The following is a 23,641-nucleotide window of genomic DNA, read 5'->3' on the forward strand; positions in this document are numbered from 1 at the left end:
TTAGAAAGACTTTGGTTTTGTTCTCCATTCTGAGCTACCTGCTCCTACTTCCCATGAGCAACAGAGAGGAATGCCGAGTGGATGCTGGCAGGGAGCAGTAGCTGAAGCCATTTTGAGGCCCAGTCTCCGGAAGGCTTGAAGGCCCTGGGGTAGCTTTGTTCTCAGATTCTAGGTCTCTGGGTTCCTCTGCAACCTCCAAGGGAAGTCAACAGAGTGGTTAACTAACCTTTCATTAATAAACCCTCCTGGCTTTCCTACTTAGGTTCCTTATAGAAGAATGTTTCTGGCACTATCTTTGAAGGGAATTGACTTAAACTGTGTGAGAGGTTTTTTGGGGTCAGGGGGAAGCTAGACCTGGTAGCGAGGACAGGGAGAACTAAATGGAGGCTCAAGAGTATGCCGCAGAGGTGAGGTTTCATTTTGATTCTATCCCTTTCTCCTTCAGCCCCCTCTTACACAGAGATCTTTCCATTCTGCTCTTCAAAGAAAAGTAACTAAATGCACCCATTTGCATAGTGAGATGTGTCAAGGAGTCCTCTGTTCCTGCTCCAACTTTGCAGGAGCTGGCCATGCTCTCTAACAGTTTCTTAGACTCTGCAGACGTCAGTTTTCTCATCTGTGAAATGGGATGTTGATAACATACTGCACAGGATTAATGTCAAACTGGAAAGCTGCTGGTTGCCATGGTGCTTGCATGTAATCCCAGCAACTTGGGGAGCTGGGGAAGGAGGATTGGAAATTCAAGGTCAGCCTGGGTAATTTAGCAAGATTCTGTCACAAAATAAAAAATAAAAAGGACTGGGGATGTAACTTAGTGGTAGAGCACCCCTGGTTCAATTCCCAGTACAAAAACAGAAAAAAAAAAAAAAAAAAAAAAAAAAAAAAAAGAAGAAAAAAAAGAAGAAGGAGAAGGGGGAGGGGAAAAGAAAAGGGAAGAAAAGGGAAGAAAGCCTATCTGATGTTGTGTTAGCTAGCTACAACCTAATGGACCACTCTCCTGCAACTGGAGAAGGATGATGCTTAACAGAAAGAACAGGTGTGGGTCATGTGAGAGACAGTGAGGTCGACTGAGGGAGGCAGGTAGGAGGTGCTTCCCTGCCCCTTTTACATCCGCCAGGGAGTATCTTCTATTCATTCTTGTGGAAAGACCAGGTTGTCCACATGGCTCATATCTCTCAGCAGATCCCCCAAGTTGCACGCCTGCATCCATATTAATCAGCTTTTCATAGCTGTAACGAAAATGCCCAACAAAACCAATTTAGAGGGGAAAGATTTATTTTGGTTCATGGTTTCAGAGGTCTCAGTTCATGGTTGGCTGACTCCATTGCTCTCGGCCTGAGGTGGGGAAGAAACATCACAGAGGAAGGATGAGGCAGGGAAAGCTTCTCAGCTTATGGCAGGTGGGAAAGAGAGGGACAGGGAGAGAGAGACAGAGAGAGAGAGAGAGAGAGAGAGAGAGAGAGAGAGAGACAGAGAGAGAGAGAGAGACAGAGAGAGAGAGAGAAAGATCCAGGGACAAGATATAGAGTCCCCAAGGCTATGACTCTGTGATCTACCTCCTCTAGCTATACCCCATCTGCCTACAGTTACTACCCAGTAGTGCATTCAAAGCATTAATCCATCAAATGGATTAATCCACTGATGAGGTTACAACTTTCACAACCCAATCTTCTCACCTCTGAAAATTACTGCATTGCCTAAAACATGAGTTTTTGGGGTTGCGGGTCATTCCAGATCCAAACCATAAGAACACACATCTTACAACCACCAACTCTTCTCACTTTTTTATAGGATGAGGAAACAGGGAACTTCATCTCAATATGCCAAAAACCAAGAATGTGGTAAGGAACCCTTTAGCTTCAGACTTCAGGCAGGAATGGTTCTAGCTAGATGAGAGAGAAGCCCAATGGTTATCACATCCAGGGAAAGGAAATGAAGGAAGTGCTGGCCCCAGGGTCTTAGCTCCAAGAACACACAGCTAAGAGAAGAGATAGGAACCACGGAGCCTGCATAAGTTCTGAGCACAGCATCATGGTTCACAGTGGGCAGGCTTCTCCAGGGCATGGTGCTTCGCTTGATTAATCCTCACAGCCAGGGCAAAGCCATAGCCTTCTGCATTTTACAGATGAGGAAACCAAAGAGGTCAAGAAGCTTGCTACAAAACATGTAGCTAAGAATTGGCAGAGGAGCATCAAATCCTGGCCTGATGCCCCAGCTCTTTCCACTCTCTGAGATTTCTGATCCTCCAATTGACTCTCAGGACATTGCTCAGCATTGCCTCTCCCCTCTGAACCTTAGTTTCTTCTGCATGTCTATAGTGATGTCATCCCCTCACCCTGTCCCCAATGAGCCACCAAGGAAGGTCTCTAGGGTGCTCTGAGTTTTCCTCAGAAGAAAGCTCCAAATCTGGAGTGGCCAGTTCTGCGACCAGTTCTGAGTGTATCAAGTGGCCTCATGAATTGTGTAAGGCCAGTTTCTTCAGACTGAGAAGAATGGAAGAAAGTTACTTGAAGGGAACCCTGGAAATTAGAGGCGTACTAGTAAATAGCTAATGACAGGCTCTCTGGTGAGGAAGCAGAGGGCACAGGCAGACCCTGATCTGCACCATTGCCAGTTTCCTTGGTGTAGATGTTCCCACCACGGCCACTTTCGAAATACTTGTGTGATGTCAACCAGCTTGCAAAATTCCTGAATGTTTTAACAATTGACTTTCAGAGGCCAGGACGAGGCATCTCCAGCAGGCCACAGCCTGCCTTGGTCCACCCAGGTTCTCCCTCACTCCTACTCTTCAGACTGTGCCACCCCCAAAATTGATCTCAAGTTACCCCCACCCCCCTGCAGGACCCCCAGACTCCCTGTGGACCGTTGCAGATTATATTTCTTTAAGCTTTGAAATGGAGGTCTCTGGCTAGAAAAATAAATCTATTTGGAGATAAACATTCCTCCTCCAAACCTGGAAGAAATACAGAGTTTGCTGAACTGGCCCCCAAGAGCTACATAAATTTGAGTCATCCTCCTCCTCAGACCCGCTCTGCTCTCTTCTTCCCACACTTCCCACAAGTAACAGCCTCTAGCTAGGGCCCCTTGGGGTGCACAGAGTGACCGCTTTTGATTTACATTTCTATTCTGTACATTCCTCTTTAGCCCAATAAGGCCATCCCACACCTTCCCCCAAGGTCCTCCCTAGGAAGGGGGCAGGTAAGAGGCAAGGAGTATCTCCCTCCTCACTCTCTATTTTAGAAGTTCATTCTAACGGAAGCCCCTGTGGATTTCTTCGAGGACGCCAGGAAATTCATTTAGTGGGCCCAGCAAAGCCTACCAGTCCCCTGAATTTTCACCCTTAAACAAGCCATGCATATGTAGCTGTTCCTTGCTTTATGACAGGAGTACATTCTGGAAATCTTGTGTTTAATAAATAACAACCTCCCCTCCATCTGTGAAGCACTTCAGAGTTTCCAGAGCCCTTTGGCATGCCAACAGACCCTCTGGCCACCCTGTGCTGTGGTTGGTGATTGTTAAAGCACCCTCATTGCCTCCATACCTCAGTGTTGGAGGGCACTTCACAGTTCCCTAATGTGGCCACCCAGCTAAAGGTCCCATCCCCTCTCTAGGGGGGGCCTCCTGGAGACAGCCCATTCCAGCCTCAGAGTCAGGGGCTTGGATGGGTATATTTTAGGTTGTCTCATTGTCACAGGTGTTATTTGTAACTTGGCCCTGTGGGGCATGCATAACAGACTTGATTTACTCCAATCCCCTCATTCAGATGTTCAAAGCAAGCACTCGTCTCCCCATTTCTCCCTAGTCCCCAAATCTTGTTATACATCTCAAGTTCCTTCAAATCCTCTTCATAGGATGTACTACAGAATCCTTTCACCATCCTGGTCAGCTTCCTCTAAATGTGTTTTCATGTACTTTAATCAGAGTAGGACAGGACCAAAACCTTCCTCAACCTAAGAGTTGTGCCTCTGCTAATGCATTCTCAGAAAGCATTATTCTTTGTTGTTGTGCTTTGCTTGACAGACACATTACACCACTATATTTTGCATATATGCGGCTAGATGTGAAGTAAAACACTTCTGTTATGTCTCCCCTGTTCTACACTTACGTTATTGATTGGCGGGAGGGGGGAGCTCAATGTTAACTTATTAGATGAAAATTAATCTTATTAGCTTTAGCCTATTGCCAAAATCTGTAAAAATCTTTTGGATCTGTTTCATGTCATCCATAAATTTGTTGAGCATTTCTTCAGACATCTTCTAAATCACTGATAAAAATGTTGAAGAAGATGAAGGAGGAATTAACTATATGGCACTCTCCTAGGAACCTCCCCCAAGCCAAGATCTCTCCTTTGACATTCCTTGGTTTACTAATCCAGTCATCCACTGAGCCACATCTCTGCATGTTTTCCACAAGAACATCATGGGAGATACTTTACTGAGGTCAATTGCACCAGATTTTTCTGGTCTTCCAGCTTAGTTATCATGCAAAATGTACAAAATGAACTTCATGATAACTGACACTTGTCTTTGTGAACCCCCAGTATATGCAGAGACTTGAGAAGTAGCTAAAGAAATGGTCAGTTACAATAGCAAGTGAATGAATGAATGCATCTGGCCCAGGCCAGTGTGAAAATATCAGGATTTCATTTTTCTGAAGCCACCCTCTTTCTCTATTTGGAATGTACAGATTTGCTTTTATCTTTTCTTAGAGCACCGTTTTAATATTCACAAATCCTAAAAGGTCACCAATTTACTTACTGATGAGAAAACAGAAGCTTAGAAAAGTTAACGGATTTGCCCAAGGTCAAAGGCTAATAGAGGGAGACAGTAGGATTCAAGCAATTGTCTACTAGTTTCAAGGCTACCATGAGTCTCAGCCAAGCCTCTTACACAGTGAATTTGGGAACGTCCCCCAGCTCAGCCAGTAATGACAGGGATATTTATTCCTAACAAAAACAATACAGTAAAGCACAGACATTTATTTTATAGCCTTTGCCTCATTCACCATCTGCCACTCATTCATTAATTGATTCAATAAATATTTATTGAATACCTACCTGTGCCACACTCTTCTGGGCCCTAGCAATACAACTGTTAGCCCTCTTTGAGGTTGAGCTTTAGATGGGAGTGGGGAGAAAATAAAAAATCAAATAAATAGCATATGATCATAAAAAGAGCTATGCAGAAAAATAAAGCAAGAGACAGAGGGCCTGGAGTTTACTCCAAAGGGGCGGAGTCCAAGCAAGGAAATAAATGAAGAGAAGATGTGCAAATGTCTTAGGGATATACACACTAGCAATAAGGTACTTGTGTTCAGAGATGCAGTATTTTTTCTTTCAGAAAAGTAGGGACCTAGATCCTATGATGAACTTCCCAGCTATGAAATATCTGAATCCTTCAAGGCATATCCATTCATTTATGCATTCCCTCACTTTCTCAACAAATATACTTAATAAGCATCAATCTTTTTTAGTAAGCATGGGTTCTCAAAATGAACACAGTCTTAGAACAGGAGACAGATGAGTATGTTCAGGCCAACAACACAGTGTGATAAGAGCTATCATGGTGCTAGGGGCAGGTTGATGTAACAGAACATTCAAGGCATGTCATCATTCAAAATTTTTGCATCTATTTGACTGAAAGAAACATAATGTAAAAGCATTACATTCTGTAATGATTGTTTCCAAAATTTTTAAAGCTACCGAACCATTTCTTTAAATGAACCTTACACAGAAAGTCCAATATATAATATTAAAAGAAGTTTCTCTGGTTGGTACAAAATTGGAGGCCTCAGGACACCTTAAAAAAGCTATAGCACAGGATGAAAACCACTTCTCTAAATATTTGTTATGGCCAAGAGCAGAAATCTGTCCACATATACCAAATTTGGAAAACCACTCAGTCATCAATCAAAACTGTTAAAAGGATTACCTCTTGGCTTATGTTTAGAGAAATAAATAAAACTCTGCCCCAACAAGAACTGATTCAGCTACTTTTTCCTGCTCTTCAAAGTCATCAAATCAAATCATCCAAAGACTCATAAGCATAATTTGAACAGTCCATTGTATTGTTTTTTTCTACTTCTGGACAAAGGTCACCCCATTCACATTAAAAACCTTCTGTTTCAAAGTGTGCTGGGTGTCCCCTGGTATAAGATGGCTCCAAATTTTTTTTCTAGATCATTCCCACTCAAAAAAGACTTTCTTTCCTTGCCACTGTAGTACATGTATAAATGGATGCTTATTTTGCACTCACAACTGTCTTGCCCACATTCTCTTCTCAGGTACACCACAGGCCAAGTCTGACCTCACACTCCAGCTTGGGAACCTACTGAACTAACCTGCCACCTCCCCTTTCTTCTCTCTGTAGATGACGGCAACTGCCCAGCCACCCTCCAAGGCTCAGGCTGTCCATATCTCTGCGCCCTCAGCTACGGCCAGCACACCTGTGCCCAGTGCCCCCATTGACCCCCAGGCCCAGCTGGAGGCTGACAAGCGAGCTGTGTACAGGTAGGAGACACTTCATCCATGCTCAGAAGCCCCAGGCATGAGCCCCAGGTCTCAACCCAGTTTAGCCATGAGAGAAGTAAATGCAGGCCAGGAAGGTGCATCAGCAGCAATGTCCTGCAGCTGCTCTCCCCAGCAAGTCCATCCAGAAATCTCCCAGTTGGCCATGGTGGTTGACTCTAGCTTCCTGGAAGTGTTCACTGAGGGATATGAAGTCCTGGGCAGTATCTCCCATGAGGACCCCTTCCCATCTCAACTAGGGAGATGAGACTTAATGAGCATCAGAAACTCAGCTTGGCCAACAGGCAGCTGCCTCAGGACTGTCTCCTTGCTCTTCTCCCTACTGTTGGCTTCACTCCATCAAGTCCTGCAGAACACTGGACATCTGATTGCACCCTCCAGGATTTGGTAGTACCCAAACTTTAGTATGAATGCAAATCACAATGGGAGATTATTAAAACCCATAGCCCTGGACTGCATGCTTGAGGATGCTAAATCATAGACTCCGTGCTCAGAGATGCTAAATCGGTAGGTCAAGTTATAGAAAAAGGGATATGGACTTTTAAAAAGAATTTCAGGTGAATCTGATGCAACTTGTCCTTGAACCATGCTTTGATCCATGAGCATCTGTTTTAGTAATAGGTATTGTGTGTGACTGTGGAGGTCTAGACACTCTCCCCCAAGATGGGCATATACTGAAGGCAGGCTTCTTGTTCATCCTGTTCTGCATCTGCCTCATGCACACAGGGCTGGGTCCTGAATGTTTCAGAGGGGTGGATGAGGCTCAGGGAAGTGACTGTCTGCCTTGGCAAACTCTAGTTCTTTTGCCCAAGATTGGGAAATAAGATATGGTCATCTGAGAATGGGCCTGAATGAGGCTTCAGCAGGGATTTTAGTCAACATTTATTCATGGGAAGTTCCCACTACTAAGAAAAGATGCCTAAGTCTGCACTCTGTTGAGGCTGGACACTGGATCATACTCACTTGTGGGAGATCATCTGCTCTCATGCATCAGCAAGCACAGCTTTCCCTGGTGGGTTTACATTGCCAGTGCTGGTAACAGGTGGAATGATGAGCATAAGACAAGTGACTAAGGAGCCGATTCCTTCCTTACTCCTCCCCCACCCGCCAATGCCTTTATGGTAATGGTGGTAATTAGTGCTGTTATTATCATTATCATTGGCATTATTTTTAGTTACTCAGATGAACTGAATGCCTCTAATGCCAACAACTGGGAGTCCAGAGCAGTGGCCTGATCGGTGAATGGTGGCACCACTGAAGGCCTTTCTAGACCCCAAAGAAGGATAAAACACCTGGCCCCCACTCTGTGCAATATGGGTGCAGAGCTCTACCTTGGACCCCAGGTAATTCCAGGATCTGATCACAATAACTGTCAAGGACACTTTCAGGGAGGACAAGCCAGCCTCCCCCAATGTGGGATGTGACTTCTTGTTCTCTCTCCCCTCCCTCCTTCATACTCTTTTATTGAACACTTATTGTTAATATTGCAGGTACTGTGCTAGACTCTAAGGAAAGAGGGCTAGATAGGAAAATAAACGCATGGGCTCTTCCCTTTATCTCTCCAGGAACTAATAGACATGCAAATAAGAAACCAGCACTTCGTGGTCACAGCAACAGGGCAGACTTTGTATTTGAGTCCGGTCTTATAGACTGAGTAAGGGACCCCACCAGGTGGTAATATGGGGAGGTACTGGCAGAGGAGAACACGGCAGAGGAGAACTTGGTGTGTTCCAGGCACCGCCAGTGTCCAGAGAAGCTGGGCGTGGGAGATGAGGCTGCAGGGCCACCCATAAATCAACCTGAAATATGTGTGATGGGCTTGTGCTTTTGTGAGGAGCCTAAGAAGGGAGATGGAGTAAGGTGGTCTCTGAAAACTGCACAGTGGCCTGAAGTCCTCGGTATATGCTCATCATCCTCTACTTGGATCTTTGCTACTCATAGTCCATGTACTAGTAGCATCATGTCATGTGGGAGCTGATTAGAAATACAGACCTCAGGGGCCTTTAGACCTCAGGATTAATGATCTGCACTTCCACAGGGTCCCAGGTGATTCATATACTAGAAACTTATTCTGGGTATCTTTTAGGATCCCTAGGAGTAAGTAACTCTTTGATTAGTGGTATAACAGAAAGTTTCTAGAAACCTAGACTGAATCCTACCTCCACGGAGTACTAGTCTCTAGTCTCTCTGAACTTTAGTTTTATAATAGAACCAAAGTAGCAGATTTGATAAGAATTCATGGGAGGGCTCATGTGAGCCCCCAGCACCATGAATTCCCTTTATTCTATCATTGGAATACATATGTTCTAAGTCCTTCCCAAGATCTCAGGCACATACTCCTCCCAGGCCCGACTGCAGGAGAGGTGGGTCACTTGCCCTAGGGGAGCTGTCTACCATGATGTCATTTGAAATAAGGCCCAGACCTTCCTTCAACTAACATTTCTTCTTACTCACCCTTCTCCCTCTGGGCTCACCACTCTATTTAGTGTTTGCCCAAAGTCTATCTGCCATCATCTGGTCCTGTAGAGGGTTTCCTAGACAAGCATGGCTGCTTGCTCCTTCCTGGCTGGCTAGAGCTGACATGAACTCCATTGCCCATGTCCCCAACCCTCCAGTCCTGTATTGTCTCCTGGTCCCGGTGCCCCCGGTGCCCCTGGGTTTCTCCCACAACCACACCTCTCCCATTAATACCAGCAGCCCTCTCTGCAGCCATTGTGGGATGACCCAGGCCTCCTGTAGGGTCCAGCAATTTAATTAGATTTGCCTGCCTAGGGCAGCCTGGTTGCTCCAAAGCACACCAGGGAGTCCCATTTCATGTCAATAAATGTAACAAGACCCTTCCATTCAGATTAGTGCCCAGCACTGACTTTCGGAAGCTCCCCCACCACACCCCTTCCAGAACCACAGAAAAAAGTGAGAGAAGTCTTGCTCTGGCCTTGCTGGGTGGTAGAGGGGCAGTGTGACAAAGGGGAGGGAGCCTGCCAGTGCCCTGGAGGCTTTATTTGTGTATGAGGATGTGCTAATGAAATGTATTGGTTCCCTTCTGATGTGGAAGCTGGGGGTGGGGGAAAGCAGAGCCTGTCTTTAATTGGATCATACCATAGCATCATCTGGGCTAATCAGCAAAGCAACCAGGAGCTCCCGCTCAGATTAATGATTGCAGTCTAATCCGAGCAGATCCCATGATTGGATGCACATCCCGGATAATTGTGTTTGTGGCCCAGGAGCAAAGATGAGAGGGGTTCTGAGGAGGCCCATAGGGTGTGTGTGTCGGGGTGGTGGTGTAAGGTTTGGACCCAACTCAGTTCTCTCCTTCCCCACTACCCCACCTCGACCCTGATGTTTTCTCCCAAGGAAGTTCAAACTTATACACCCCCACTTGCCCGTGCTGCTGGACAGTGGCCAGGTGTCAGGTGCTGTCTGAGACCTGGGGATTACGTCGCTGGCTGTGCAAAGACAGGGCCAAGAGGGTGAGGTTAATCCAGCTTTCGCTCTCCCTCCTCCCCTCCACTCTCCTTCATTCCCCTTTGAAGTGAGTGAGTTCCCATGGAAACCGTGATGTCCTGGGGAGCAGAAGAGTGGCAGGGAGCTAGGATGGCCAGGTGGGAGTGGGGGGAGGAGGGCGGCTTTGCAGAACCTGCTCTGCTAAGGTATTGGCTTTCTCCCCTACAGCGAAAACCTCTCTGAGAACTGGGGAAGTGGCCCACCCGGCAGCGCTGAAGAAGTTACCTGTTATTGATAAGGAAATGCTGGGCTGGAGGGGCAAGTGGTGTGAAAATAGCGAGGGCACTGTGCTTTGCTTCTCCATTAAAAATGCTAGAGAAATAAGCTGCAGGATCAGTGGAGAGGGTGAGATGGTTTCTGTATCCTGTGTTAACAGTGTTAACATGTAACATTATTTTTGTTCCCCACACTAGACTGTTAACTCTATGAGAACAGCGTCCAGATCTGTCACTCTTTGCTTTGTCCCCAGCACCTTACACAGTATCTTAGAGTCATCAGCAGGCACAGTGGATGCTGTATGGCCTGTTGGATGGATCTGTTAAATAGGTTATGCAGTACCCCATAAATATACTGGGTTTCTAGGTTGAGGTGCTGGCAAATGACGCTAGGGGGTGAAGTAGAGAGAGAGCCTTGAACTGTATGTAGTGTTTGCCAATTTCTGTGGTGTAAATGTTCCTACTTGGTCCGTTCCAAAATGCCAAAGTGGGCTACTGAGCAGAGTTGAAGGAGATGCACACGTTCAGTTCTTGCTGGACTCAAAAGTAAAACCCCAGATAGGGAGCCAAGTTGCAGGTGCAGTCCATTTTTAAACAGGTGAGCCCATCCTATATGCTGATTCTCTGGAATAATGTTACTGCTGCCTTTGTCAAAGATCCTACGTTCCTGGTCCTCACTGTCCTGTCTGGTCTAACCGGGGTTCTTAATTTGAAATGTTCCCTCTTAATGAATTAATTACTTAGAACAGTGCTTGGCACAGAGTAAGTACTTTTATAAGTGTCTGCGGTTAAGATTTTCAGCCTAAACCCCAAGGCAGTAAAGTTTCTCCTTTGGAGATTCTACTCAGCATTATCTCTTTCCCACCTTCATTCCCAGAGTCCCTTATCCTTTGCAAGTTGCTTCTAAGCTTTTTCTGTCTTATCAGTGAATAAACTCTTTCCTGGAAATTCCAGAAACCCTGCTGCAAACCCTTCTTCTGCCTCCTCTTCTGACTCCATACCATGTGTCCAGGTCTTCAGATCAGTCTCATTTCCCCATAAGCCACACGCTCAGAGCTTCTCAGTTGTGACCTACCTCTGATATCACATGCCCAAGACCTTCTCTAGCTCAACAAAGCCATTTTGTATTTCTAAAGCCCTGATTATATTACACTTGTTCCTATTGCATCCAGATGGGGTTCCTCTTAAATCCACACCTTTCTGGAGAAGAGATAGAACAGGGCAGTGGGAAGTGTTCAGATCGCTCCCATGAGATCATTCTAAAGGTCACTGGGGCCCTGACTTGATCCTGGTAGTCCTTTAGCTGGAGGTGCAAATGCAGCCGAGCAGCAGTGCTGGGCAGTGGGAAATAGAATATAGTGTTCTGGAAATAGACTTGGTGATAACTAGTTTTGTCACCTTGAGCACGTTAATCTCCTGGAGCCTCTGTTCTCTCAACAGTCAATAAGAAAACAATAACTAGAATCAAATTACATAATATAGACCAATACCTGGCACAAGAGTAGTGTGTGTTAGGTGGATTGGGTGTTTTAAGCAGAGGGACCAGTATGTGTCACTTTGCCCTGCTCAAGATATAACAGTCAGGTGCATTCAGGAAGGTGGAATTCAGGGTTAGGAGCACAGCCTTTGGATTTAGGCTCTCCATTCCCTCTGGCTCCACCACTGGGCACCAAACTTTTCTGTGCCTCAGTTTCCTCATCTGTAAAATAGAACTAAAATAATACTGACTTTTCACCCGGATTGTTGTGAAGAGTAAATGAGATAATATAGGTAAAGTGCTTGGGGAAAGAACCTGGCAAGTGATGAGCACTCACTAGGTGTCCCGTGTTTGGGAACATTCAAGTATGCAGGGTTGCTGGGGCTAGGAGAGGACAGAGGCACTGACAATGACAGAAAAGGGCTTCTAGTCAAACTGCGATTTGATTCAACATTTATTGAGTCTATTGCATGTAGAGTGTCATGGTAAGTTTTGAAACAGATGACAAATGAGGAAGAAATGGTCTAGGGAATGGGAGAAGGTAGCTATAGAAAGTAGTTGTAATATAAACTCAGCACATAGTAAGGGCTCAAAAAAGTATTTGTGGAATTGGCTACAAAGCCTCTGCCTTCAATGCAGTGTGGGAATTTCATGGCTTTTCTCAGGGGAGGTAAACCCCAAGAGAATAATAGCCAAGCTGCCTTCCCTGGGGCTAGACTGGTAGATGCTTGAGAGGAAAAACCCTAGATTCAGGGTACAGTCCTGTTGTGACTGTCCTCTTTAGTAGCTGCATGGTCAGGATCCTGGGAACTGACACTTTGTAATGAAGTGTCTTTGAGGGAACTAGTCCACCCTGTGACCAAAGAGTGTTCTGACTCCAGGGAAGCGACCTTGGGGCTTAACCCTCGGCCTTCAATGGCATTGTGCTTGGTCACTCCTGGAATGTGCTGGGTGAGGCGGCCTGAGAATGGTGTGAGAGAAATGTTGCCATTCCAAGCAAAGTCTGGACCACATGCTCCAGGCCAGGGCCGCTGTGGAGTACTAGATGCTGTGAGCATGTCTTCCAGGCTTGTGTTCTTGGCTGGGCTTTATGGGCTGGGAGCTCTAGCAGACATGACTTTTGAATCAGTTAGATTCACTGGCATCAGAGGTAACATCTCAGTTGTTGGCTATAGTCGGGGGAATGAAACTCTGGAAATTAAAACCATCTTTAGGTTTCCTCTGGGACCAAGAAAAGTCCACTCCCTGCCCTTCCTGCCAGATCTGAAGACCCTACCCCAAACCCAGCTCCATTTGTACAAGCTGTTGGCAGACCCAGAGGCTGCAGCTGCTTGGCTCAGGGAGCAGGTATTCTCAGAGGTAGTGGGTCCTGTGGCTTCCACAGCTCATAGACCTGGCCTACGTAGAGCTGAGTAATTCAGGGACCCCACCAAGACGAAGCTCACTGATAAGAGATGCAGGAGTCGGGAAGCCCAATGGCATTATTGTAGGAGGTTATGTCAGGATTACATGAGATAACCCATGCTAACAGCTGACAGTGCCTGTCAGTGCACATAGAAGGCTCCCAATGAATAGCAGGTACTTCTATGAAGCAGTTTCTGTGATAAGTGCTACACTGGATCTATCCCCTTACAAAAGGGAAGACAGCCAGCAACTGGGCCTCCCACTAGTGTAAATGGAGCACGGTAGAGTAGGAGAACAGTGAGCTGGGCTTCGAGGTTACTACGGCCAATGACTTCTTACCAGTGTTGGGTTAAGCCAGGATGCCCCTCTTTTAACCATGAAGTCACTCTCTGCTTTTCCCACACACTGGCTCATTTCTTGGTCAAGTAGAAAGAACACAGACTAAGATTTCAGGATTCCAGTCTGAGTTGTTATTGCTACCATTGGGTGTATCATTAAACTTCTGTAGATAAGCTTTCCCACCCCACAGAGTAGGCATCAAATGAGAAAATTAAAGATCTGTAAAACCAGTGAAGCCCTATCTGAACACACAGATGCATTATTGCAAGGGGAGATTCTTTTGGAAACTCATGGGGTAAGGCAAAGATTCTCTTGCCTTGGTAATGGTCTTGACATTCAAAAGGCAAACATGGCAGCTCAGATCTCTGACCCTAGTACTGATACAACTCAAGGACAGTGGAGAAAAAAACAGAGGATGAAGTGATTCCAAAAATGATTGACATAGGAGACAGGGAAGAATGCAAGATTTGGGACTTGAATACCCAGATTTAAATTTCACTTGATCACTTATTAGCTCAATGAAATCATTTAACCACACAGCATGTCAGTATTCTAATCAATAAAATGGGTATGGTAAGGATTTGGGATGTTCAAATGCAATAAGAGATTTTTGTAATTCACCAAGCGCCACCAAATGTGCATAACTGTGTGTTTAGTCCTTGCCAGAGACCAAGGTGAAATGAAGAGTTCTCGTCCTCATAGCAACCCCTCCCCTGAAAGACGTTCTCTCTCTAGACTGGCTCAATTTCTGGTGACTTGGCTAGAAGCTCTGATCAGCTCTCACTAGCTGCCTAATTTCAGGAAAAGCTACCTCTTTCCGTGTCTGTTACCTCTCCTTATGATGAAGGGGCTGGCCCAGGCAGGTCTCATATGAGGTTTTTTGTATTTTTGCTTTTGTGGACCACCAACCTTAATGTTAAGTGTGTTGAGATTTTTCACATTGATTTTTTTAAAATGTGCCTGGAGAGGGGTGTGTTTGCGTGTGTGTGTGTTTGTGTGTGTGTGTGTGCGTGCACACGTGCGTGTGCATGCATGTGAAGGAAGAGAGGAGTACAGAGCAGACTGTGACCTGCCTGGGTCCAACACTGGCCAGCAATGGCCCTGTCCACCCACCTGGGGGAGGAGAATTGGGCTGGAGCCCAGGAACCCTAACAGATGCAGTTCCAATTTAGCCACAAGAAGTCCTCTCCAAGGCAACTCAGGCGAACATACCGCCCACTGGGCAGGACTAAAAATATACCCGCATGGTTTCAACGTCACACCTGAAGTAAAAATACATCCAACAGGGGCTGTTGGCTTGTTCTCCCACCCCCACTCTGTTCTCTCCATCTGGCGTCTTTGAGGGGAGGAGAAGCAGAGGGCTGGGCAAGCACCTCCTCTCCCCTCCCTCTAAGACCTTGCTGCCCCCTTCCCACACATACATCCCAGCAGAGCCTCAAACAAGGCAGGTCCTTTTGTAGCAACTGTGGCTAGAAGCTGCCAGATGGCAAAATCTGATCCAGGTTCCCCAGGACAGATCCATTCTAAGCCTGAAATAACTTTAGGATCGTGTCTCAGAACCGTCATTCCCAGAGCTGTTGCTGATTGCATTCATTCATTCGTTCCCATTCATTGATCTGTCAAATCTTTATTGATCCTCTGCTGTGTGCCACACACTGTGCCTAACCCCTGGGAATTCAGAGACAAGATGAGGTCACAGACTGCAGTTAGTTGCTCGCCAGGTAGTGAGGGAGATGGATCTGTGCACAAACAACTGTGGTTCGTAGAATGTGTTAAGTGTCACAAGGAAATAAAAATAAATTCTTACTGGGAGTGCTTTTTTGGTTAAAAGAAAATGAGGTTTTGAGTTCTGAAACATGGTAGGATGTCTCTCTCCCTCGCCTTTCTGAGCCTCTATTTGAATTGGCACATGGGCTCATTTTCCAGCCAAATGAGTCAATGGACGCAGGAAGATAAATTTTTTGGAATGGATGGTGTCAGAGTAGCTCTGAATAAAGAAAATGCCCACACACAATGCCAGGGGGATGGAACAAGCATTAATTGATAGCTTATTGAGTGCCAGACACATTCCATGTTTCTTCATTTAATCCCGACAAGAGTCTGCATGGAAGGTGTTATCCTTGTGTAATATAAGAAACTGAGGCTCAGAGACATTTAGTAACTTGCCCAGAGTCACACAGTATTCAAAGTCTGTACTTCTTTCAGACTCCCCTGCTTCCCATCCTAAATTGTGAGTGAAGGCAATTGAGGCACCAAGCATTTCCTGTGATGGCTGGGAGGAGGCAGTGCTTCCTCTTGCTGGAGATACCTATCTGGGAACCTTTGTAAAAGAAATTTCAATTTTTTGTTCTTTTTTGTTTGTTTGTTTGTGCTACTGGGAGTTGAACTCCACCTCTGAGCTACTTCCCCAGCCCTTTTTTCTTTTTTATCTTGAGACAGGGTCTCACTAAATTGTCTAGCCTGACCTTAAACTTGCAATCCTCCTGCCTCAGCCTCCAGAGTTGTTCGGATTACAGGCGTGAAACAACACACCTGGCGAGAAATGGCATTTTGAGCTGGGTTCTGGAGAGCATCAGAAGGGATGTGGTTGGGATGCAGGAGCAGGTAGTTCAGGTGGAAGGAACCACTGGAGCTCAGGCGCTCAGGTGTCGGACAGGAAAGCACAGGGCACAGGTGGACACAGGTGCAGGTGGTCTGAGTGGCGAAAGGAAGGAGTGATGGTACAAGGGACACTATGCCAGCCATCCCTGCTGCTGAGTCTGTCTGGCAGAAGTACTGAAAGGAAACTGAGGATACCTCCTGAATAGCTTGGAGGATTGACTCCGTGATCCCACTGGGTCGTCGCCGAACATCTCCATCCGGGAATCTTGGTCTCCTACCATACACTTCACCCCCTGGATCATCATCCTTGTTCCAACCCAGAAGAGCTGGGACGTAGAGGGGATGGTGTGACACTGGGGTCCCCTGTGCCCACCTGTCAGCAGCATGAGACTGGGCTGTGAGGGGAGGTACAGGAGCCTGGGGGCCTCCAAGGGCGGTCACAGGCAGAAAAGGTGGACAGCCCAGGCAGATGACCACACACTTCACTGGACCCATAATTGAGGTCTGTAGTACTAACCAAGGTCATAAGGGAAGGGACAGCTGAGAGGCTGAGAAGGGACAGAGTGGCGTGACTGTGAATCACAAGGTTTATCACCCAGAAAGAGCAGTCAACACTAATGTCTCCCCTGCCTGGGACCATCCCTTAGCCCCCTCCCAGTCTGTGGTGGTCTGTTTCTGACTTCTAATTTCTTTCCATTTTTCATCTTAGCCTCTCGGAAGCTCCGTATTTTTTCATTCTTTCTTACTTTTTCATTCTGTCTCTGCTTTCTGTTTCTACTCCTACCCTAAGCAGGAAGGAATATTTTAAATTAAAAACAAAACAAAAAAGAAAACAACCAGGCTGTCCAAGGAGGAAGGAAGAGGAAAGATCCAACTGTCTTTTCTTAAGTCCTTTCGAGGAAAAGGGCTTGTGTGATTGCCACATAGGAGAGTTTATAGTTAGATTTGAGTGCAAGAAGGGAAATTTGTGGTCTTTGAAAATGATGGAAAACTCATGAGCCCAATTTATGCCAAGAATATCTGTCTTGGCTAGGCACAGTGACATACACCTGTAATCCGACTGACTGTGGAGGCTGAAGCAGGAGGATCCCAAGTTCCAGACCAGCCTCAACAATTTAGTAATACCCTGCTCAAAATAAAAAAAAAAGACTAGGAATGTAGCTCAGTGGTAGAGTATGCCTGGATCAAATTCCTAGCACCAATAAAAGAAAAGAAAAATTAGTCTGTCTTGAGGTGGGAGGAATGGAATGAACTTATTGAATCCCACCTGCAGAGGATGCTTCCAGAAACCTCTGAGGAAGTGGGGGTCAGCATAGCCTTGCCTTGAAGAAACTCTCTCTTGACTCAGTAGATATTTTGATCACAGGAGTCCAGTCTCTGTTGCTGAAAGAAAAGGTGGTGGTAACCCCTTTCAAAGGGCTTCAGCAGATGTCCTGCCCCGTCTGATCTGCTTTCCTGGGAGGCAGCCCCAGACACCCTGGCCTCCAACTGGGCATTCCAGGCCAACAAACTGGGTGATGTAGAAAACACGAAAGCAGAAATGTCAGAAGTAATTAAACGAAACGATGGCTTAAACCCCTGTAGAAATCAACACATCCGGTTTAATCACCTTCTTAAGCTAGCACAAGGCTGCAATTCTATAGAGAGGGCTTCTTTATTTCTTTGGATCGTTAACAGGAACTGCATATCTTGAGCTTGATTTTAGTTCAGATGCTCCTGAGGAGAGGTGATGAGGGTGGGGGTGGGGCAGGGGGCTTGGGGAAAAAAAAAGAAATAATAAAATGTTATTCGAGATCATCTCTTCTTCTTGTCTCCCCAAGCCAGAGCCTCGACTCTCCCTCCCTCCTGTCTCTGTCCATGCTCCCAGCACCCGGGCGGAGGCACAGTGCTGAATGTGCTAAATTAGGCCATTAGAGAAATTCATTTCTCTTTATTAGTCTGTGTCAAATCCTTTTTATTAGTGGCTGGAAACGACCTCTCTTCTGCAGTAAAATGTCATGCCAGTTCACTCCTTTTATTTGTTCTGCACTGACGAGGCTCAAACTCTCACTGAATTAGTGCAGTGAGATTTATTTCCTCCAAATTTTGAACGGCTTAAGAGAGATTGAGGTGGAGGGGGCAGTCACACGGAGGGGGCCTGGGGGGAGCAGAGCAGGGAAGGGATCTGGGAGGGAGAAGGTGAGCTCTCACGGAGGTCAAATGTCCTCAGCTTCTTGGAAATAAAGTCTAATGACCATCTCTCATACCTTGTCCATTGCCTTCTGGGCCCTGGGGACTGGGTTTCCACATTCTTGCTCCTAGCCCCTGAAAGATGTTGATGGGAGGATCTGGACACCCAGAAAATTAGCTCCCTGAAAACCATGACCTGGGGCTGGGGTTGTAGCTCAGTAGTACAGAACTTACCTAGCACCTGTAAGGCCCTGGAATCCATCCCCAGCACCGCAGGGAAAATATTCTAGTTGGACAAACTGAGGCTCCAGAAGGCCAAGGTCTCACACTCGTGGGAAATCAGACAAGGCCACTCTTGACCCAGGTGGCTTAAATGCCCTCATAGATCCTACCCTGTTTAGAGTGACCCCTGAGCCTACCACCAGCACTGCTGGAAAAGGGTGCCTGCTGGCCTCGTCTCCATTTTACATGGGATCCATTAGAGGATAGCTTTAAAAACAAAGGTCAACCCTTAGGCAGGGACAGGGCAACTGCCAAAGGCCAGATGACTGGGTTGGGAGCAGTCCTAGAGAAGTCCAGGGCCACAGCGGCAGCCATGGAACTTAGCGCATTGTCTCAGCAATGCCAGTACTTTAGGTGGCAGATGAGCAGGCTTCAGTCGGGGTTCATTGAGTGATATGGACGACAGAGAGTGGGAGTTTCAGGCAGTCCCTCCTGGGCCTGGTGTGGTTCGGGTGGAAAGTTGTGGCTGCAGACCCCATCTAAGCTCCATGAGGCAGATGGCGTTCCTGGAGTGGGTGGGAGGAAGCTGACACAGGAGCCCAGCGAGAGTGGGGTATGAGAAAGGAGCAACTGCCCAATCCTCAGGTAGGGAGGGCTGAACAGAGGTGGCCAGGCAGCTACCATCAAGTCCACCCTGTGCTCCATGATTGGTTAACTTGGGGAGAAGGACAGGTAGCATGTTCCCTTCTGAGAGATATGAGAAGTCATAAATGACACTCCCGAGGCTGGGGGCTTTGCTCAGTGGTAGAACACTTGCTTAGCATTTGTGCAGCCCTGGGCTCCATCCCCAGCCCTGAAAAAAATAAAATTAAAAAAGCAGATCTGCCCTCTTTTGCCCATTCTTGGCGAGGGCGATCTGACACATGTAAGTAGAAGAGGTTTATAAAACAGATCTTTCCTTGGCTCTGCATAAGAGGTGCACATTGTTCCCCAGTGTGTGTGACGGCACCTCCTACCTCACCCCACAAGCCGAGCTCCATCTGAGTCCTTCCAGGCCCTGGACTCCTGCTGCCTTTGCAAACTCATTTTCTGCTCTCCCTTCCTACCACCTCACTCAGCTAGATTCTGTTTCCAAAGCACACCAGGCTCATTCCCTGTCTCAAGTGCTTTCTTTACTTTTCCTCCTGCTTAGAACCCCTCTCCCTCAGCTCTTTGCATGACTGCTCCCTCATCATTTGAGGCTTAACTTAAATGTCACCTCCTCAGAGAGGCCCTCTCAGACGGCTCAGCTCCTCCCTTCAGGGGCAAGGACAGAAGCACAAGAGATGTTCCCCTCTCCCCACCCCTAGTGCTCCTAGCTGGGGGATTCAGTCACAGCAGACCACACCTGCTCACCCCACATCCACTCACATGATGTACACAGGAACACACAACCACACGTACACATGGCACACAGATAATGCACAGAGCCCATACACACATGGTATTCGTGGCACACAAAATCAACCTCCCAGCTGCGTATAGGCAGCCCTATGTGCGTACATCCTACGCAAACACAATACCATGTGTGCGCAGAGTGAAAACACACAGGGTGGCCCACTCCTATCCTAGTTCTGTTGGCAGCCTGAATTCGACACCAGTGCACATGTGTGTATACGCACTCACACACCCATGCACCCCCCTGTCACCTCTCCATCCAGCAGCTGCCCACTCTCCCTCCAACTGGTGAGAAAGGAATGTGCAGTGACCGCGCCTGCCGCGGGTTGGGGCGGGGGCTACACCCCCACCACCTGGCACGATGCTGCGGATTATTAGTTCCTGGTAATTTAGTGCCCTTGTACAGAGTCGATTTGTGCCTTTCATTCCTAATTGATCTAGTGGCTGTTTAAATGGCAGCAGGCATCTGTTGAGAGTAGGAAGGTTCATAAGGCGCAATAATTCATAACACCGTCTGGAATTTGCCTTTCATGGCCCTCTGCTAAACCACTGCAGGGCTCTGCTTAAATTACAGCCACTGAGGCTTTCTTTGGTATTCCACTCAGGGCCAGGAGAATCTTGCATTAAACTGGGATCAGGTTAGATTAGACTATAATATGCTGCAGTATTAGTGGCTGCAAATGAAGACTTATACTGGAGTTTAACCCCTTCACCTGGTGTTCTCTTTGTCTTCAGCCGATGGCTGAACTCACCCCATTGTTTTTTCCTGCCAGCTTTCTTCCAGGGTTCAATAGATCTTCTGGTAATTTGGGGCTGCACATGAGCCACCCTTAAATATTGACCCTCTTTCCTGCAGACTGCACATCCAGCCTGCAGCCTTGAGGCGCAGGAGTGTATGCACCTGCCCCCAATACAAGGGTTAGGGAAACAGTGTCTGGGGGCAGCCTCTGCCAAGCCTAGCATTTCATGTGAAGCAGGAATTTATCTCCTTTCATCTCCCATCTCTCCTGAGCCCAAGTAGAAAAACCCATATAATGTGGGTATGAGCAGTGGTGGGGGTAACCACGGTATATCTTTTGCCCAGAATGGTAAGAATTCCAGAATGGGACAGGAGCTTAGGGGATCCCCCACTCATTTATAAATGCTGTAGATACTGTGTAGGCTGACAGAATGGGACAAGAGCTTAGGGGTCCCCCGCTCACTTATAAATGTTGTAGATACTGGGTAGGCTGAATATTCAATTCCCTCTCAGTGTGTCAAATTGCAGTGGGCCAGAGGGAAAAGCAAGGTCTGTTTTCCTTCTTAGACCTTACCTGTCCTTCAATATGGTAGCCACTAGCCACATGTGGCTATTTAAGTTTAAATTAATTAAAGTTCTATAAAATAAAAAATTCAGCATCCTAGTTGCAATAGCCATATTTCAAGTGTTCATTGGCCTCATGTGACTAGTGGTTACCGTATTGGACAGTCCAGATTATAGAACATTTCCATCACTGCAGAAAGTTCTACTGGACAGTGATGGCTACAGCATTCCCTCTGGAAGAGACCCCAGGGGCCAGGCACAGTACACATTCCTTCCCTCCCAGCAAGCAGGGCTGCATCAAAAAGAAAACCGCATTTCATGGCCCCTGGAGTCTGAGGAGACAGACCCGAGAATGAGATGTGTGAATGCTTTTTTGGAACTTTGGGGGAAGAGAATGGGGCTCTCTAGAGTTCAGGGTCAACAACCCTGGCACTGGCATGTAATATGCTGCAGGGATAAATGTGATGTGCATTTGTGCATGCAAAATAAGTATGCATACATATAACATTTATATTCAACAAATATTTATGAAGATCCATATACCTGTACTTGACTCTAGGTGAAAAAGGTGTACTTGAGTCCTGCTCACAGTCTAAGTGAGGAAGGCAAGTGATAAAACAAACAACATAGAAACTATCAGCATTTGGAAGTAGTCAGGGATCTGATCTCTAAGATGACACCCATATAGTCAACTTAGGTAAGGAGTTCAGCTCACATATGTACATCAGAGAAACTGACCAGATACGCACACATGTGCACACGTGCACACACACACACACACACACACACACACAAACACACACACACATTGCATTCATTGATTCATTCAGTCCCTTAATATTTATAAGTGCTTGCTTTGACAAGATCTAGGGATATAACAAACATTAACACAGGGACAGTCTTGGAGGTGAACAGTGAACACATAATGATGCAAATAATCATTTAATTACTGTTGGGCTAAGAGTAGGATGATGGATAAATGCAGGGTCGATGTTACTTTATAATTGGGGTGTCTGACCTAAACTGAGCCTGACAACAGACACTGGACAGGTGGAGACATCTGCCCACCATGTGTGGGCGAGTATTTGGGCTCATGCCCATCCCCCTGTATACAAGTGTTTGTGTACATCTGCTGCCCTCAGTTGTTCCAGATAGTGTGTGTGTGTGTGTGTGTGTGTGTGTGTGTGTGTGTGTTTCTATGATGCACATCTGTGAACCAAAGTACTTACTTAAATGACTATGGTCTTAGTTGGGATATCACCTATAGATGTTCACATCCTGGACTTCTCTGAATATTTCCCACATTTCTTTCCTGGGCCAACTCTGAACCAGAAATGGATACCCACTTCTTTGAAGGGTTATAACTGGCCATTCTGCTCCAAACATCCATGCAGTTTATCTGTCCAAAGAGAAAAGGTAGGAGCCCTCTGAGGTCCCAGGTACTAGGGGACTGAACCCTCCATGCCAGGGCATCAACACTGCCATTAGGTTGACCCTGGGGGCTGGGGACATTCTCAAGGAATGGGACCTGGGAGAAGAAGTGATGGGAATGTGGGAAAAGGAGCCAGATGGCTCTGAGCCCAGCCAGCAGCACGGTCTCTGTGTGTGCGCATGTGTGAGTTCTTGATGTCCCCGCAGGCACCCTCTTTTCCCGCTCCTGACGCTGCTGTTTGAGAAATGTGAACAGGCCACCCAGGGCTCTGAATGCATCACCTCCGCCAGCTTTGATGTGGACATCGAGAACTTTGTCCACCAGCAGGAGCAGGAGCACAAACCCTTCTTCAGCGATGATCCAGAACTGGACAATCTGGTAAAGACCCTCCACCCCACACCCTGGCTAGACCTCCTACCCTTTGGTCCCCCTGAAATACCCTGGAAATGTTTCTTTTGTTCATTTATTCTACAAAATATTTGAGCCCCACCATGGGACACCAGATGCACCATTATAGCAGCTGAGAACCATTTCTAACTTCTTAAACTAAGAGTTCCAGGAATGGGCGTTGCTAGCCAAACTCCCTCCTGTAAGGAGTTGGCACCAGCATCTTACTACCCAACATCCTGCAGAACAGGCAAGTTGAAAGGAGGGTGTGACATCTAGAACATCTAAGATAGCTGCCCCGAGGCCTGGAGTCCTCCCAGAGAGGAACAGATGGCTGGAGTGCTACCCGTTGGAGGACCAGAGTCACAAGCATGTTCAAGCACATCAAAAGAAAGATGTGGAGACACAGTCATCTAAGACCAGCAGAGGCCCATCCTGCTTAGGGGACACAGCAGATCAGGTTCTCCACGAGTTTGCCACCCAGATCGTCACTAGGGCTTACTAAATATACATTGCTGGGCCATGCAGGGAGGTGTGATTTTGTAAGCTCAGTGGAGTCCTGTGAATCTACATTTTATGTTTCCTAGGCAACTGCAATCGCCAGTTAGGTTTGGTGGCCCCCGAC

General features: G+C 46.7%; 1 protein-coding gene across 12 annotated transcripts in view; it reads left to right on the plus strand.

The window, feature by feature from the left end:
* PKNOX2 (PBX/knotted 1 homeobox 2) overlaps positions 1–23,641 on the plus strand; it is a 269,434-nt gene that overhangs the window by 192,653 nt on the left and 53,140 nt on the right. For all 12 annotated transcript variants that reach the window (XM_079102832.1, XM_079102843.1, XM_079102838.1 and 9 more), the window contains 2 exons: positions 6,369–6,508; positions 22,836–23,007. In XM_079102832.1, coding sequence (XP_078958958.1) covers positions 6,369–6,508; positions 22,836–23,007 — 312 coding nt within the window. The remainder of the gene's footprint in view (positions 1–6,368; positions 6,509–22,835; positions 23,008–23,641) is intronic.

This window comes from Sciurus vulgaris (genome assembly GCF_902686455.1).
Source record: "Sciurus vulgaris genome assembly, chromosome: 11".
NCBI classification, from domain to species: domain Eukaryota; kingdom Metazoa; phylum Chordata; class Mammalia; order Rodentia; family Sciuridae; genus Sciurus; species Sciurus vulgaris.